The 13,829-nt window shown below is 32.0% G+C and overlaps 1 protein-coding gene across 1 annotated transcript in view; it reads left to right on the top strand.

The window, feature by feature from the left end:
* The first annotated feature begins 1,111 nt into the window (after positions 1-1,111).
* The window catches only part of LOC114325617 (uncharacterized), a 122,172-nt gene continuing 109,454 nt past the window's right edge, over positions 1,112-13,829 (top strand). Inside the window, exon 1 of the mRNA XM_028273720.2 lies at positions 1,112-1,318. Coding sequence (XP_028129521.1) covers positions 1,208-1,318 — 111 coding nt within the window. The 5' untranslated portion in view covers positions 1,112-1,207. The remainder of the gene's footprint in view (positions 1,319-13,829) is intronic.

Below are 13,829 nucleotides of genomic sequence, written 5' to 3'. Positions count from 1 at the left end.
ATACTATTTTCGATTAACGACGTTCTACACCATCGGCAAAGAATTAAGGATTTGCATGAAATTTTAATATGTTATAGTTTACTTCAAAAAACTAAGACTTGATTTTTTAAAAATTGTTTTACCGTGCCGTTTAATTACTATTAAAGTTCAAAGTTAAGTTTTAACATGGGCTCTTATGGGAATTCTTAAAAAGTTAATAACTTTTGACCCAAATTTACGATTTTTAATTTTTTGTGTTTAAATTAAAGGTTTTTTGTAAGGAATAACATATTAAAAAATGAGAATTGTTTACCGTACCATTATTAAATAAAAGAGACAACACTGTTTGGAAAATACTGTTTCGCTCTTAAAAAGTTAATAACTTTTGACCCAAATTTAAGATTTTTAATTATTTCTGCTTAAATTAAAGGTATTTTTTGTTAGGAATAACATATTAAAAAATGAGGATTGTTTACCGTACCATTATTAAATAAAAGTGAAAATACTGTTTCGAAATCATGTTTCGCTCTTTTGGGTCAAAAGTTAATTACTTTTGACCCAAATTTACGATTTTTAATTATTTGTGCTTAAATTAAAGGCTTTTTTGTAAGAAATAACATATTACAAAATTAGGATTGTTTACCGTACCATTATTAAATAAAAGTGAAAATACTGTTTCGAAAATACTGTTTCGCTTGCATATAAGTTTCCCCCCTTTCCTCTGAGAGGCATACCCCTCAACGAAGGTGTAGAACGTCGTTAAACTCATTTTAAGTTTTCTGTCCGGTTTATCACTGTTTTTTACGTTTCCTTCTTCCAATTTTTTTATTTCCCATGTTTAGGTTTTCGCTTTGCAATAGTTATTTCGGTCCTTACTTCTTCGATCTTACAAATTCATTTTGTTAATGTATTATGATCGCATCCTGGGACTGGCACTAATGCTATCTGTTAAGTAATAATATCCTGAAGTATATTTAAACTTCGTGGTTTCCGTTCTGCAGTAGACGCTGCACCACGAAGTCGAATTAACAATTTCCTTCTTTGATCCGTCGCGCCGCTTCCTCGGCGCCCCCGATCGATATCGCCTCTTTCTCTGACGTCGAGCGGTGCTTCTGGTCCTTCGCCACGGCGCCGCTGCCAGTATGCACGTGACAGAACAGGGCTTCACACTTGGCACGCGGCGCCATGGACTCGTCGTCGTCGTCGTCATCTCCGTGGGCTCCCTGCGATGTTAAACACGGGAAACGGTAAAGGAAACTCGGGAGACGGCGGCAGCGTGATCCAGACCAACAGGCTGCGCCGTCAGCACGGCTTCCAGCTGCCGTTGCATCCCCTGCAGGTGAGGAACCCGCTGAAGATGGCTTTCAGATTTTTGCACCTTAACAACTTTCATGCTACGAACAATTTTGCACTCTATCGCTACCATAGAATTATCATGGCAGAGCACACCTTGAAGACAGTTGCCAGTATTTTATTTAATAGTCACCTTGCTTTTTGAACTCTGTGCACCTTATTATTGTTTTCTTTTATTCCATTATGTTCGAAAACAGCTTTAATCTTTGAGTTGCCGCCATTTTTCAGCCATTCACTAGCACGTCAACATATACTCAGCTGTTTTCCATTGTTGTTATTGAAGGAAAATTTAAAATCTGTCAAAATCGCACACTTGTGTGAAGTTTTACGCATATTATAATCACAAACCTTTCTATAGTAGTGTAAAGTTTAATGTACTTCTTAACACATTTCTTCCATTATTTGCGACTTCATATCAACATCTGTCCATGACATTTCTCTCTCTCTATCTAATAACTCCACCAACTTAGCTGTATCTGTTCTAAAAACTGGTATTTTCTATCTAATAACTCCACCAACTTAGCTGTATCTGTTCTAAAAACTGGTATTTTCTATCTAATAACTCCACCAACTTAGCTGTCTCTGTTCTACAAACTGTATTTTCCTTGTATCTGTGTTCCTTATTCTATCCATTTTGGTAACACATTTAACTCTTCTCAAAAACTTCATCTCTACAGCCTGTATTTTCCTCTTTTGTCCTTCCAGCTGCTGTTGCATCCCCTTCAGGTGAGGAACCCGCTGAAGATGGCTTTCAGATTTTTGCACCCTAACAACTTTCATGCTACGAACAATTTTGCACTATATCGCTACCATAGAATGATCATGGCAGAGCACACCTTGAAGACAGTTGCCAGTATTTCATTTAATAGTCACTATGCCTTTTGAACTCTGTGCACCTTATTATTATTTTCTTTCATTCTATTATGTTCCAAAACAGCTTTAATCTTTGGGTTGCCGCCATTTTTCAGCCATTCACTAGCACGTCAAACTCAGCTGTTTTCCATTGTTGTTATAGAAGGAAAATTTAAAATCTGTCAAATAGTACGTTCTTTAAAGGTAAAATATTGCAAAACCTCTAAATTTTAAAAAAACCGCTTGGATTGACATGAAATTTGGCATACACATAGCTAACAAGTCATAAAAAAAGTGATATTGTGCCGATGTGTGCTTTTGCCCTAGGGGTGAGTTTAACCCCCTTTTTTAGGGTGAAAAATATATGTTCGAAGTAAGTCCGGAAATGGATAAAATGACTAATTCTAAGCAACTTTTGTTTCATACAGTTTTTTCACCAAGTTAATACTTTTCGAGTTATTTGCGAGTGAATATGTTAATTTTTCTACAAAATAACCACGTTTTCAGACGGTTTTCGCAAATAAACTCAAAAAGTAAGTATTTGGTCGAAAAAAAATTCACATCAAAAATATAGCACCTAAAAAAGTGAAAAACATGGTGTATATATTAGGTGACTATACCTAGTAGAAGCAGAGTTATAGCTAATGAAAAATAGGTTCAAATTCCAAATCGAATATTTTAACGTGCCATAACCAAAAAAAGAAGCACTTTTTTGAGGAAAACTCATTTTAACTTTTTTAAAGTGTTTAAAAAATGCTTATTTTTGTTTTTTAAAAAAAATTTAGCATCGAAAGTAAACAAGTTACGCTCAAAATAAAGTTAGTCCCTTTTTTTTAGTAAGAAATCGGGAAAATCACCCCCTAATTAGCATTTCAAATGAACTTAATTGTTTCCACTTCACAAGTTTTTTTACTCGCGTATGTATTGATCATATGATCTGTAAATTTCATCCGTTCAAAGCCTTATTTTTGAAAGAGCTGTAGTTAAAAGGGCTTGAACGAGTCACTTATCACGAGTGTATGCAAATTTAGAAACACCGAATCTTAACCAACTTTTGTCTTACGGAAAAACAAAAATATACAAAATATTCAGAAAAGTAAAGCCGACTTTTTTTATTGTTTAAGATTTTTTGTATATCATTTTTAAGTTATTTTGAAAAAAGCATTTTTTCAAATTTACTCTATAGGCAACAACCGCGTTTTTGCAATTGAAAAAATTGTAATTTTTTATAAACAAATTAAATATCTCATCAAATACTCAATATGTATCAACCAATTTTTTTGTCAATTTATTGTGATATTATAGTGCAACTTTTTCTGTAAAACAAAGTATTTTATAGTGCTTATTTATATCGCAAATAATATTTTTTTGGAAATTTGTTTTTCAATATTGATTTACAATTATTTAAATAAATTATGGGTCAAATTTAATTTAGCAAGTCTCATATAACAGACTGTTTCTTAATCTTTGCAGAAAAAAATTGTAAAATCCTTAATAAAAGCACAAATTACCGCAGCAGTTAAAAAAGTAAATTTTGTGCAAAAATTACCAATTTTTAATTATTTAAACAATGATCCCCTCATATAAATCATATACTTTCTTGAAAATATCTTTTGTTTGGACCTAAACTTTGATAAACAAGAATGTGTGTGTACTTTGTACGCACGTAAGAAGTTATACTTCTACTACATATTATGTGATTTTTAAGACAATACCAAAAATTTAAAAAAATAAAAGAATAAAACGCACACAAACACATTGAAAAATGCCACAAAGAAAAAATGATTTCTGAACGATAATAATTGTTGGCAAAAATTTTAAATAAGTACGCATTTTCCGAAAAAAAAATTATACAGGGTGTTTCATTAATAATTGTCCATATAGTAACTGGAGAAACCTTAGCACAAAATATGAAGATTTAACCTAAAACACGTAAATAAAATGTGGTTCCTTACTGAATTACAGGGTGTTTTATCTAAAAATTTAAAAACTATTTTTGCTCAGCATTTTAAAACTATTCAACATATCCTTTTCATACTTGGCAGGAAGTATAGGTACTGTACAAACTACTAAATTATGTTAAACATACGTTTCTGTCAACTACCAGAGGCGTACTACGGGGGAAAGTGACTGGTTGACCCTTTTCAAAATCTACGCCACTGGCGGAATTGCTATTTTAGTTCAATTTTTAGATTCTCCAATACTTTCTATGAAAATAATACACTCTTCATTCATAACGATAAAGTCATTAGTTTTCGAGATCTTTGAAGTTAAAAATGGAACGACACGGTTGTTGTGATTAATGTATTGTGTCGCTTCATTTTTAATTTCAAATATCTCGAAAACTAATCATTTTATCGTTACGAATGAAGATGATATTATTTACATAAACAGTATTGAAAAATCAAAAAATTACACTAAAATAGCAATTTCGTCAGTGGCTTAGAATTTGGGAAGGGTCAACCAGCCACTATCCCCTGTCGTACGCCTCTGGTAGTAGCTAGAAAGGTTTATTTATCTTAATTTAGTAGGATGTACAGTACCTACACTTTCTGCCAAGTATGATAAGGAAACGCCAAATAGTTTTAAAGTACTGGGTACAAAAATTTTTTAATTTTAATCATATGAATCATACCATAAATTAATCAAAATAACTGTGCCGATTCATATTTAACTTCAAATATCTCGAAAACTAATGACTTTATCGTTACCAATGAGGAGTACGTTATTTACGTAGAAAGTATTGGAGAATTTAAAAATGGGACTAAAATAGCAATTCCTCCAGTGGCGTAGAATTTGAGAAGGGTCAACCATTTACTATCCCCCGCCGTACGCCTCTGGTAGTAGATAGAAACGTTTGTTTATCATAATTTAGTAGGGTGTATAGTAGTAGCACTTTCTGCCAAGTATGTAAAGGATACGTGAAATAGTTTTAAAATGCTGATCAAAAATAGTTTTTAAATTTTTAGATAAAACCACAGGTAACTCAGTAAGGAACCACATTTTATTTAAGTGTTTTCGGTTAAATCTTCGTAATCTGTGCTAAGGTTTCTCCAGTTACTATACGGACAATTATTAATGAAACACCCTGTATAACAAATATACTTACAATCATAACATGCATAAAAAAATAAAAAAATAAAACTTGCATCGGGAATTGAACCCGTGAATTTCGTGCCGCTTTGATTCGTAATCGAAGCGTAGACTCACTCGTCCAATCCCACATTATTTATCATGTGGAGAAATACGGTAACTGAACGTTTTACTGTTTGACAGTTGTTTTTAAAATTAAATTATGTAGTTTAAATTTTGTGGAAGAAAATATGAAAATATAACAAAACAGTAAGAAAACAATATATTAGATGAAGATTGGTAGAACTTTTGTTGGTAATCAAATTAAGTATGTAAATCAAAGCATTACATACCTACTAGATAAATAAATCTACGCCAAAAAATCATAATTTAAAAATAAAAATCGAACCTAATTTGGGATTTCTCTCTAAAATCCGCATTCTTGAGAAAATAAATGTATGTATTTCAACCTAATCCAAATGTATAATTACAATATGATTATACCAAACTACTTACCAAATTAGAATGAGTTTTCCTTGTCCAAAATAGTGCAAAAGTCCAAAAATATAGATATATGAAAACTATTTAAAAAGGCAGTATAACTATTAACTAACTTTTGTTTGTTGTTTCTTTTCACACAAATTTTAAAACGCAACAACCATAAATAATCTAACTACAGCTGTGCCACAGCCGCCATATTGAATAATTTTTGACATGTCATTTGAACATCCAATCAGAACAAAGTTATAATGCGCATGCGCCCGGTCGCTAAGTTTTACCATATATAAAAATTCACCCTCTATCGCCGGTAAAGAAGTATAACTTCAAAAATTTATTCCGACCTGTACGGAATTACATTTTGATTTACATGTATGGTAATTTTATTTGATCGGTCTATATTGCTTATCTGCCAATTTTATAAGCTGCTTTATTCGTTCTTGCAAAATTTGTTTTGTTTGAGATTAGAACCTATTTGTCAAATTGATACCTCTGTAGTTTTCTGGTTGTTTCGTATCTCCCTTTAAATAATAAGATTCCTTCTTTGGTCCTCCATTCTTCTGGTATTTTATTGTGTCTTATAGTCTGGTTAATTAATGTTGTCAGTTGATACTCTGGGCTAATTAGCAAAATACAAGGAAAAGTTATTTACCAGCAATTTTATTGCTGGAATCGAATCTTATTATTGTATGTATTAATAATATAGATATGCAAAGTCCGCAGATAGTGTGCTACTTTTTTTTATAAACAAAATGGCGCCCGAAAATCGTGTTTTTTTCAATTTTTGCTCTATAACTCCAAAGATTTTAACTTTACTCCAAAAATACTCAAATAAAAATTTACCGCAATTAAATTCTACATAGAGACGTGTTTTTTCCGATTCACTTCGACGAAAACTTTCCCCGGAAAAAGCGGGTTTTTCCAACAAAATCTTTAATTTTCAAATAAAATTTTAGATAAGTAATTATTAATCAATAATTAAATAACGTGGTAATGTAAAAGTCCTTTTCGTCTAGATCAGTGGTTCCCAACCTTTTATGTCTGGCGACCCACCTTCTGATGTTTTTTTTCATGTTCTCGACCCATTCCACACCCATGATGATACATATATGTACGTTATTCAGCTACTGTAAGAGCCAAGCCGCGACCCACCTGAAATCCGCCCGCGACCCACTAGTGGGTCGCGACCCAGCGGTTGGGAAACGCTGGTCTAGATTATAATTCCAGAAGCCAATGGAAATTGAATGAACAGTTTAGCAACAATTGAATTGTTAATTAAAAATTTACGGTCGCTATAATAACGACAATAATTATGATGCATAAGAATAGCTATTATTTTTTCATAAAAAGACGCTACACCTATCTAGTGTACTTTACAGAATTGAAATTGGAGTATTTAAGCGACCTCAGGAATATTTTAAAATTATAAACAATTTTTTGGCTTATAAACAAATAGAATATCTCGGGAAATATTAAACTAAATTAAATTGTAAAAAAGGTATTCGAAAAACAGCGGCACGATGCTTCTTTTAAAAGAAAAACGTTTAGTTATAACGAGTGGTTCCTGAGATAAAATCAGTCAAATTTGACCGGAATTTACGGCAAAGATATAAACAATAGGACCATAATTTTCAAACCATCACCTTTTTATTTTTGTCCTTTATCTCCACACCAATTTTCATATCTTTAAAATAATTATAACATATATTATTATAATAAAAACTATCGATAATACGTGTGAAAATTGCCAATTATAGCAAAATTCCAATCAAAAATTAGGTTGGAGAAAATGTAACCCTCAAAGTTCAAAATCGGTATACGTTAAAAAAATGCATTTTCGCGGCTTCCCATGGAGCAATTTCCTTCATTCTTTTTTTGTTCCCAAGTAACTCGAGTAGAGCTATCGAACTAACGCATTATTAAATGTCAGACTTGCTTTTGTTTTGTTATAAAAGATTAATTTATTGATAAGAACAGAAAACTACATATTTTTTCCTGTTGAAGGCTTTTTTTTAGATAAACTTACTACAGGTGTACCTTTTAAAGTTAAAAACATAAATATTCTCATTTGAAAGCTGTATAATTATTTAAACAATTTTTATTTAAACAAATTAAAATTTTGTGTTATAATAAATAAATAAATTTATTATAACAAAACAAAAGCAAGTCTGACATTTAATAATGCGTTAGTTCGATGGCTCTACTCGAGTTACTCCGGAACAAAAAAAGAATAAAGGAAATTGCTCCATGGGAAGCCGAGAAAATGCATTTTTTTAACGTATACCGATTTTGAACTTTGAGGGTTACATTTTCTCCAACCTAATTTTTGATTGGAATTTTGCTATTTTTGGCAATTTTCACACGTATTATCGATAGTTTTTATTATAATAATATATGTTATGAGTATTTTAAGGATATGAAAATTGGTGTGGAGAATGAGGACAAAAATAAAAAGGTGATGGTTTGAAAGTTATGATCCTATTGTTTATATCTTTGCCGTAAATTCCGGTCAACTTTGACCGGTTGTATCATAGGAACTACTCATCATAATTAAACGTTTTTTCTTTTAAAGGAAGCGTCCTGCCACTGTTTTTCGAAAACCGTTTTTATAACTTAATTTAGTTTAATATTTCCCGAGATATTCTATTTGTTTATAAGCCAAAAAATTCTTTATAATTTTAAACTATTTCCGAGGCCGCTTAAATAGCCCAATTTCAATTCTGTAAAGTACATTAGATAGGCATAGTCTTTTTATGAAAAAATCATAGTTATTCTTATGCATCATAATTATTGTCGTTGTTATAGCGACCGTAAATTTTTAATTAACAATTCAATTGTTGCTAAACTGTTCATTCAATTTTCATCCGCTTCTGGAATTATAATCTATACGAAAAGGGCTTTTACATTACCAAGTTATTTAATTCTTAATTAACAATTACTTATCTAAAAGTTTAGTTGAAAGTTAAAGATTTTGGTTGGAAAAACCTGCTTTTTCCGGGGAAAGTTTTTGTCGAAGTAAATGGAAGAAAACACGTTTCTATGCAGAATTTAATTGTGGTGAATTTTTATTTGAGTGTTTTTGGTGTAAAGTTAAAATCTTTGGAGTTATAGAGCAAAAATTGAAAAAAACACGATTTTCGGGCGCCATTTTGTTTGTAAAAAAAGTAGCACAATATCTGCGGACTTTGCATGCCTATATTATTAATATATACAATCATAAGATTCGATTCCAGCAATAAAATTGCTGGTAAATAACTTTTCCCAAAAATGGCCTATTCTCCGATAAATCAGCCCAGACTATGATACGTTAATGCCGCTCCACTATATTTCAACAATTCATTTGGTATACCATCTTTAACTGCAACTTTTCTGTTCTTTAGTTTTTCAAGAGTTTTTTACTTATTTGTACTTCTTAACTTGGGCTTCGTTAATATTCATGACTGCCCATGTCTTTTGTTTCCTCTTGTGACTAGTTATTATTTCTTGTTGTTCATATCTTCGTATCGCGTTCTTTGTTTTTTTTTTCAGTTTCCTTCTTTGTGTTTCTTGGTTATTCGAAAACGCTAAATAGACAGTAAGTTCCCTTGCCTTAATCTATTGACACTTTATCGACGCTTGCTAAAGTTTTTACAATATTTTTATTACGTTTCAATAACTTTCTAAAGCTTTCACCACGCTATTTTGATGCTCTTAGTGATTTTGCATCGTTTTTTACACTTCTTAACGATTGTTTGATGGTTTCCACTTTTGCAGATTCTATCTCGACGTTCTTAATACGTTTTAACACTTTAAAAGCTTTTTAAGCGATTCTTTAAGCTTTGTATTTTTCTTTTAAATTGCCAACGTTTGTACGACTTTTTTCAGGTTTTGATACGTTTTTTTCGACAATGTTAATCATCTTTAACGCTTTCATAGCAATTGTGGGACTACCTTTGAAGTATTTTACAATGCTTTTTGTTAGTATTTTTCATTATTTTTATACTTTGGTAAATGTTTTTGTAACTTCTAATGATTTTACGCTGAAATTAGAAGCTTTTTAAACGTTTACAACGACGATGTTTGACATCATTAAAGCTTTTTAGCTTTTTAACAATGGCACAAAATTGTTTAATGTTATTAATCCTTTTCCAAAGTTTATAGGTCCTTTACAAGGAATTTAGAAGCTTTTAACAATGTTACAACGCTTTTTCAACTCTTTTACCACTTTTTAAATAGTTATATTATAACAGATTCTCGACACTTTCATGGTTTTTCAAATAGTCCATTCTTTCACGGTTTTTGCTCTAAATTTTAAAGAACCGCTTGGATTGACATGAAATTTGGTATACGCATAGCTTACATGTCAAAGAAAAAAATGATATTGTGCCGATGTGTGCTTTTGCCCTGGGGGTGACTTTCACCCCCTCTTGGGGGTGAAACAATATATATCCAAAATAAGTCCGGAAATGGGTAAACTGACTAATTTTAAGTAACTTTAGTTCTATAGAGCTTTTTCGCCAAGTCAACACTTTTCGAGTTATTTGCAAGTGAATATGTTCATTTTTCAACAAAATAACCACATTTTTAGACGGTTTTTCGCAAATAACTCAAAAAGTAAGTATTTTGTCGAAAAAAAGGTTCTTAGCAAAAATACAGCCTATAAAATAGTAAAAAAAAATTGTGTACGGGATAGGTCTCTGGATCTCGTAGAACCAGAGTTATAGCCAATGAAAAATAGATTCATATTCACCAAATTTCAAATAGAATATTTCGACGTGAAATATCCAAAAAATTAAGCACTTTTTGGGGAAAATCTATTTTAACTTTTTTTAAAGTGTTTAAAAAAAGCTTTATTTCTGTTTTTACAAAAAGTTTCTAGCATTAAATTTAAGTAAGTTACGCTCAAAATAAAGTTGGTCCCTTTTGTTTTTGCAAAAAAAAATCGGGAAGACCACCCCCTAATTAGCAACTTAAATTAAATTAATCGTTACCGCTCCACAAATTATTTTACTTATGTTGTGTTTATATGATCTGTAAGTTTCATCGATTCAAAGTACTTATTTTTGAAAAAAATTGGTTTCAAATAAAATTTTTAAAAATTTAAATTTTGAAAAATATGCTTTTTTTCAAAATAACTTAAAAATTGTTAGAGATACCTACCAAAAATCTCGAAAAACAAAAAAAGTCAGATTTGCTTTTCTGAATATCATGTATTTTTTTGTTTTTCTGTTAGACAAAAATTGATTAAGATTTGGTGTTTCTAAATTTGCATACATTCGTGATCAGTGACTCGTTCAACCCCTTTTAACTACAGCCCTTTCAATAATACGGACTTTGAACCGATGACACTTACAGATCATATAAACAATATATACATGAGTCAAGAAACTTGTGAAGTCGTAACGATTAAGTTCATTTAAGATACTAATTAGGGGGTCATTTTCTCGATTTTTTTACCAAAACCAAAAGGGACTAACTTTATTTAGAGCGTAACTTGTTTAATTTTGATGCTAGAAATTTTTTTTATAAAACAAAAATGAATCTTTCTTAAACACTTTAAATAAGTTGTAATGAGTTTTCCCCGAAATGTGCTTCATTTTTTGGTTATTTCACGTTAAAGTATTCCATTTGGAATTTCACGAATATGAACCTATTTTTAATTAGCTATAACTCTGCTTCTACTAGGTGTAGAGACGTGATATATACACCATTTTTTTAAATTTTTTACAGGCTATATTTTTGTTGAGAATGTTTTTTCGACAAAATACTTACTATTTGAGTTATTTGCGAAAAACCGTCAAAAATCGTGGTTATTTTGTTGAAAAAATGAACATATTCACTGCCAAATAACTCGAAAAGTATTGACTTAGTGAAAAAACTCTATAGAACAAAAGTTACTTAAAATTAGCCAGTTTATCCATTTCCTGACTTTCTTTGGACGAATATTTTTTCACCCCCAAGAGGGGGTGAAAACCACCCCCAGGGCAAAAGCACATATCGGTACAATATCACTTTTTTTCTTTGACTTGTTAGTTATGTGTATGACAAATTTCATGTCAATCCAAGCGGTTCTTTAAAATTTAGAGGTTTTGCAATATTTTACCGTTAAAGAACGGACTAAAACGCTTTTATAATGATTTTTTCATTCTTCTTTGGTGTTTATACAAAACTTTTTCAAAACTATTAGCACTTTTACAACGCTTGTCATTAATTAATGCTTTTTTCACGCATGGAACAATTTTCACAATACCTTTTAACGTTTTTTAATTGCAGGTAACTTTTAAAATGATTTTTTAAGACTTTTTGAGAACTTTTTTTACTGGTTGAATGTTTTTTATTGCTTTTATAAAGTCCTTTAATGCTTTCTAGAAATATTAATAATTTTTAGATGCTTTTAGCAAATACGTGACAAAAGCCCAAAAAAAGAGCAAATTACAGAGACGTGTATAAAAACTAACATGTGGTGACTGTCCAAAAACTTACATCGGTCAAACCGGCAGAACCTTTAACAAACGTATAGCAGAACACAACAGGGCATCAGTGGCGGCCGGTCAGGGTCGGCAGGGTCGGCAGTGCCGACCCACACATTTATAGATATAGATTTTTTAAATATTTGTCTTCTTCTTCTAAAAGTGCCTATCTTCTAGAGATGTTGGCGACCACATTGACCCATCTTATTCTATTTACGGCAGCTCGAAATAGATCAGTTGACGTTAGACCAGTCCACTTCCTAAGATTGGCCAGCCAGGATATACGTCTACGTCCAGGGCCTCTCCTGCCCTCAATCTTGCCTTGTAGAATCAACTGCAGCAGTCGGTATTTTTCATTACGCATAATGTGGCCGAAGTAAGCCAATTTTCTGTTCTTTACGGTGTTAATTATTTCTTTGTCTTTTCCTAGCCTCTGGAGAATAGTTATATTAGTTGTGTGGTGTATATATGAGACCCTCAACATACGTCGGTAGCACCACATTTCAAACGCCTCTAACCGTTTTATGGCATCTTCTGTCAGGCTCCAGCTTTCAACTCCGTATAGGAGGACACTAAAGACGTAACATCTAAGAATTCTTATGCGTATATTGATACTTAAAGACAAGTTGCAGAGAATTTTCTTAAGACTGTTAAAAGAGCTTCTGGCTTTTTCAATACGAGTTTTTATTTCGTAGCTATGATCCCAAGTATCCTTAATGTTGCAGCCCAGGTAGCATATTTTCTGTACTCTCTCTAGAGGTGTATTGTTTACTGTAATTTGGGCGTTTATGTTGGTGTTTTTACTAATGATCATTATTTTTGTCTTCTTACAGTTTAGTTTTAGGCCGTATTTGTTACATGCTTCTACAACATTATCCATGATCCTTTGGAGCCCCTGCGCACTATCCGCCAGCAATACTGTATCGTCTGCATATCTAATATTATTTATAAGTTGTCCATTTACTGCAATACCATCTTCTGATTCGTCCAAGGCCTCTCTAAAGATGTTTTCAGAGTATATGTTAAATAATGTTGGTGACAGTATGCAACCCTGTCTGACTCCTTTTTCAACCGTGAAGATTTCGGACAGTTCATTTTCGAATCGAACTGTTGCTATTTGTTGGAGATATAAGTTTGAAACGAGTCTTATATCCTTACCATCGAGTCCTGATGTTTTTAGGATATCGATTAGTTTTCCATGTGGGACTTTATCAAATGCCTTCTCGAAATCTATGAAACATGCATACACATCGCAATTGACATCCCTGGCTCTCTGTATTAGAACTTGCAAGCTGAAAAGTGCTTCCCTCGTTCCGAGTCCTGATCTGAATCCAAATTGAACTTCACTCAGCTGTTCTTCTAATTTGGTGTATATGCGCGAGTGAATGATAGTAAGGAGTACTTTAAGTACATGGCTCATCAAACTAATTAATCTATGTTCTTCACATTTTCTAGCGTTGGCTTTTTTGGGAAGTGGAATGAATATTGATAGTAGCCAGTCTTTTGGTAAGTAACCAGTCTCGTATATGTTGTTGAATAACTTCGTAAGAGCTGTAATTTGTTGTGCCTCTAATAGCTTTAAAATTTCACCATGCACCTCATCAGGTCCTGGTGATTTCCCATCTT

This window comes from Diabrotica virgifera, chromosome 9 (assembly GCF_917563875.1).
Source record: "Diabrotica virgifera virgifera chromosome 9, PGI_DIABVI_V3a".
NCBI lineage: Eukaryota > Metazoa > Arthropoda > Insecta > Coleoptera > Chrysomelidae > Diabrotica > Diabrotica virgifera.
Note: the sequence above shows the minus strand (reverse complement) of the source record. Positions and strands in the feature narration are given on the sequence as shown.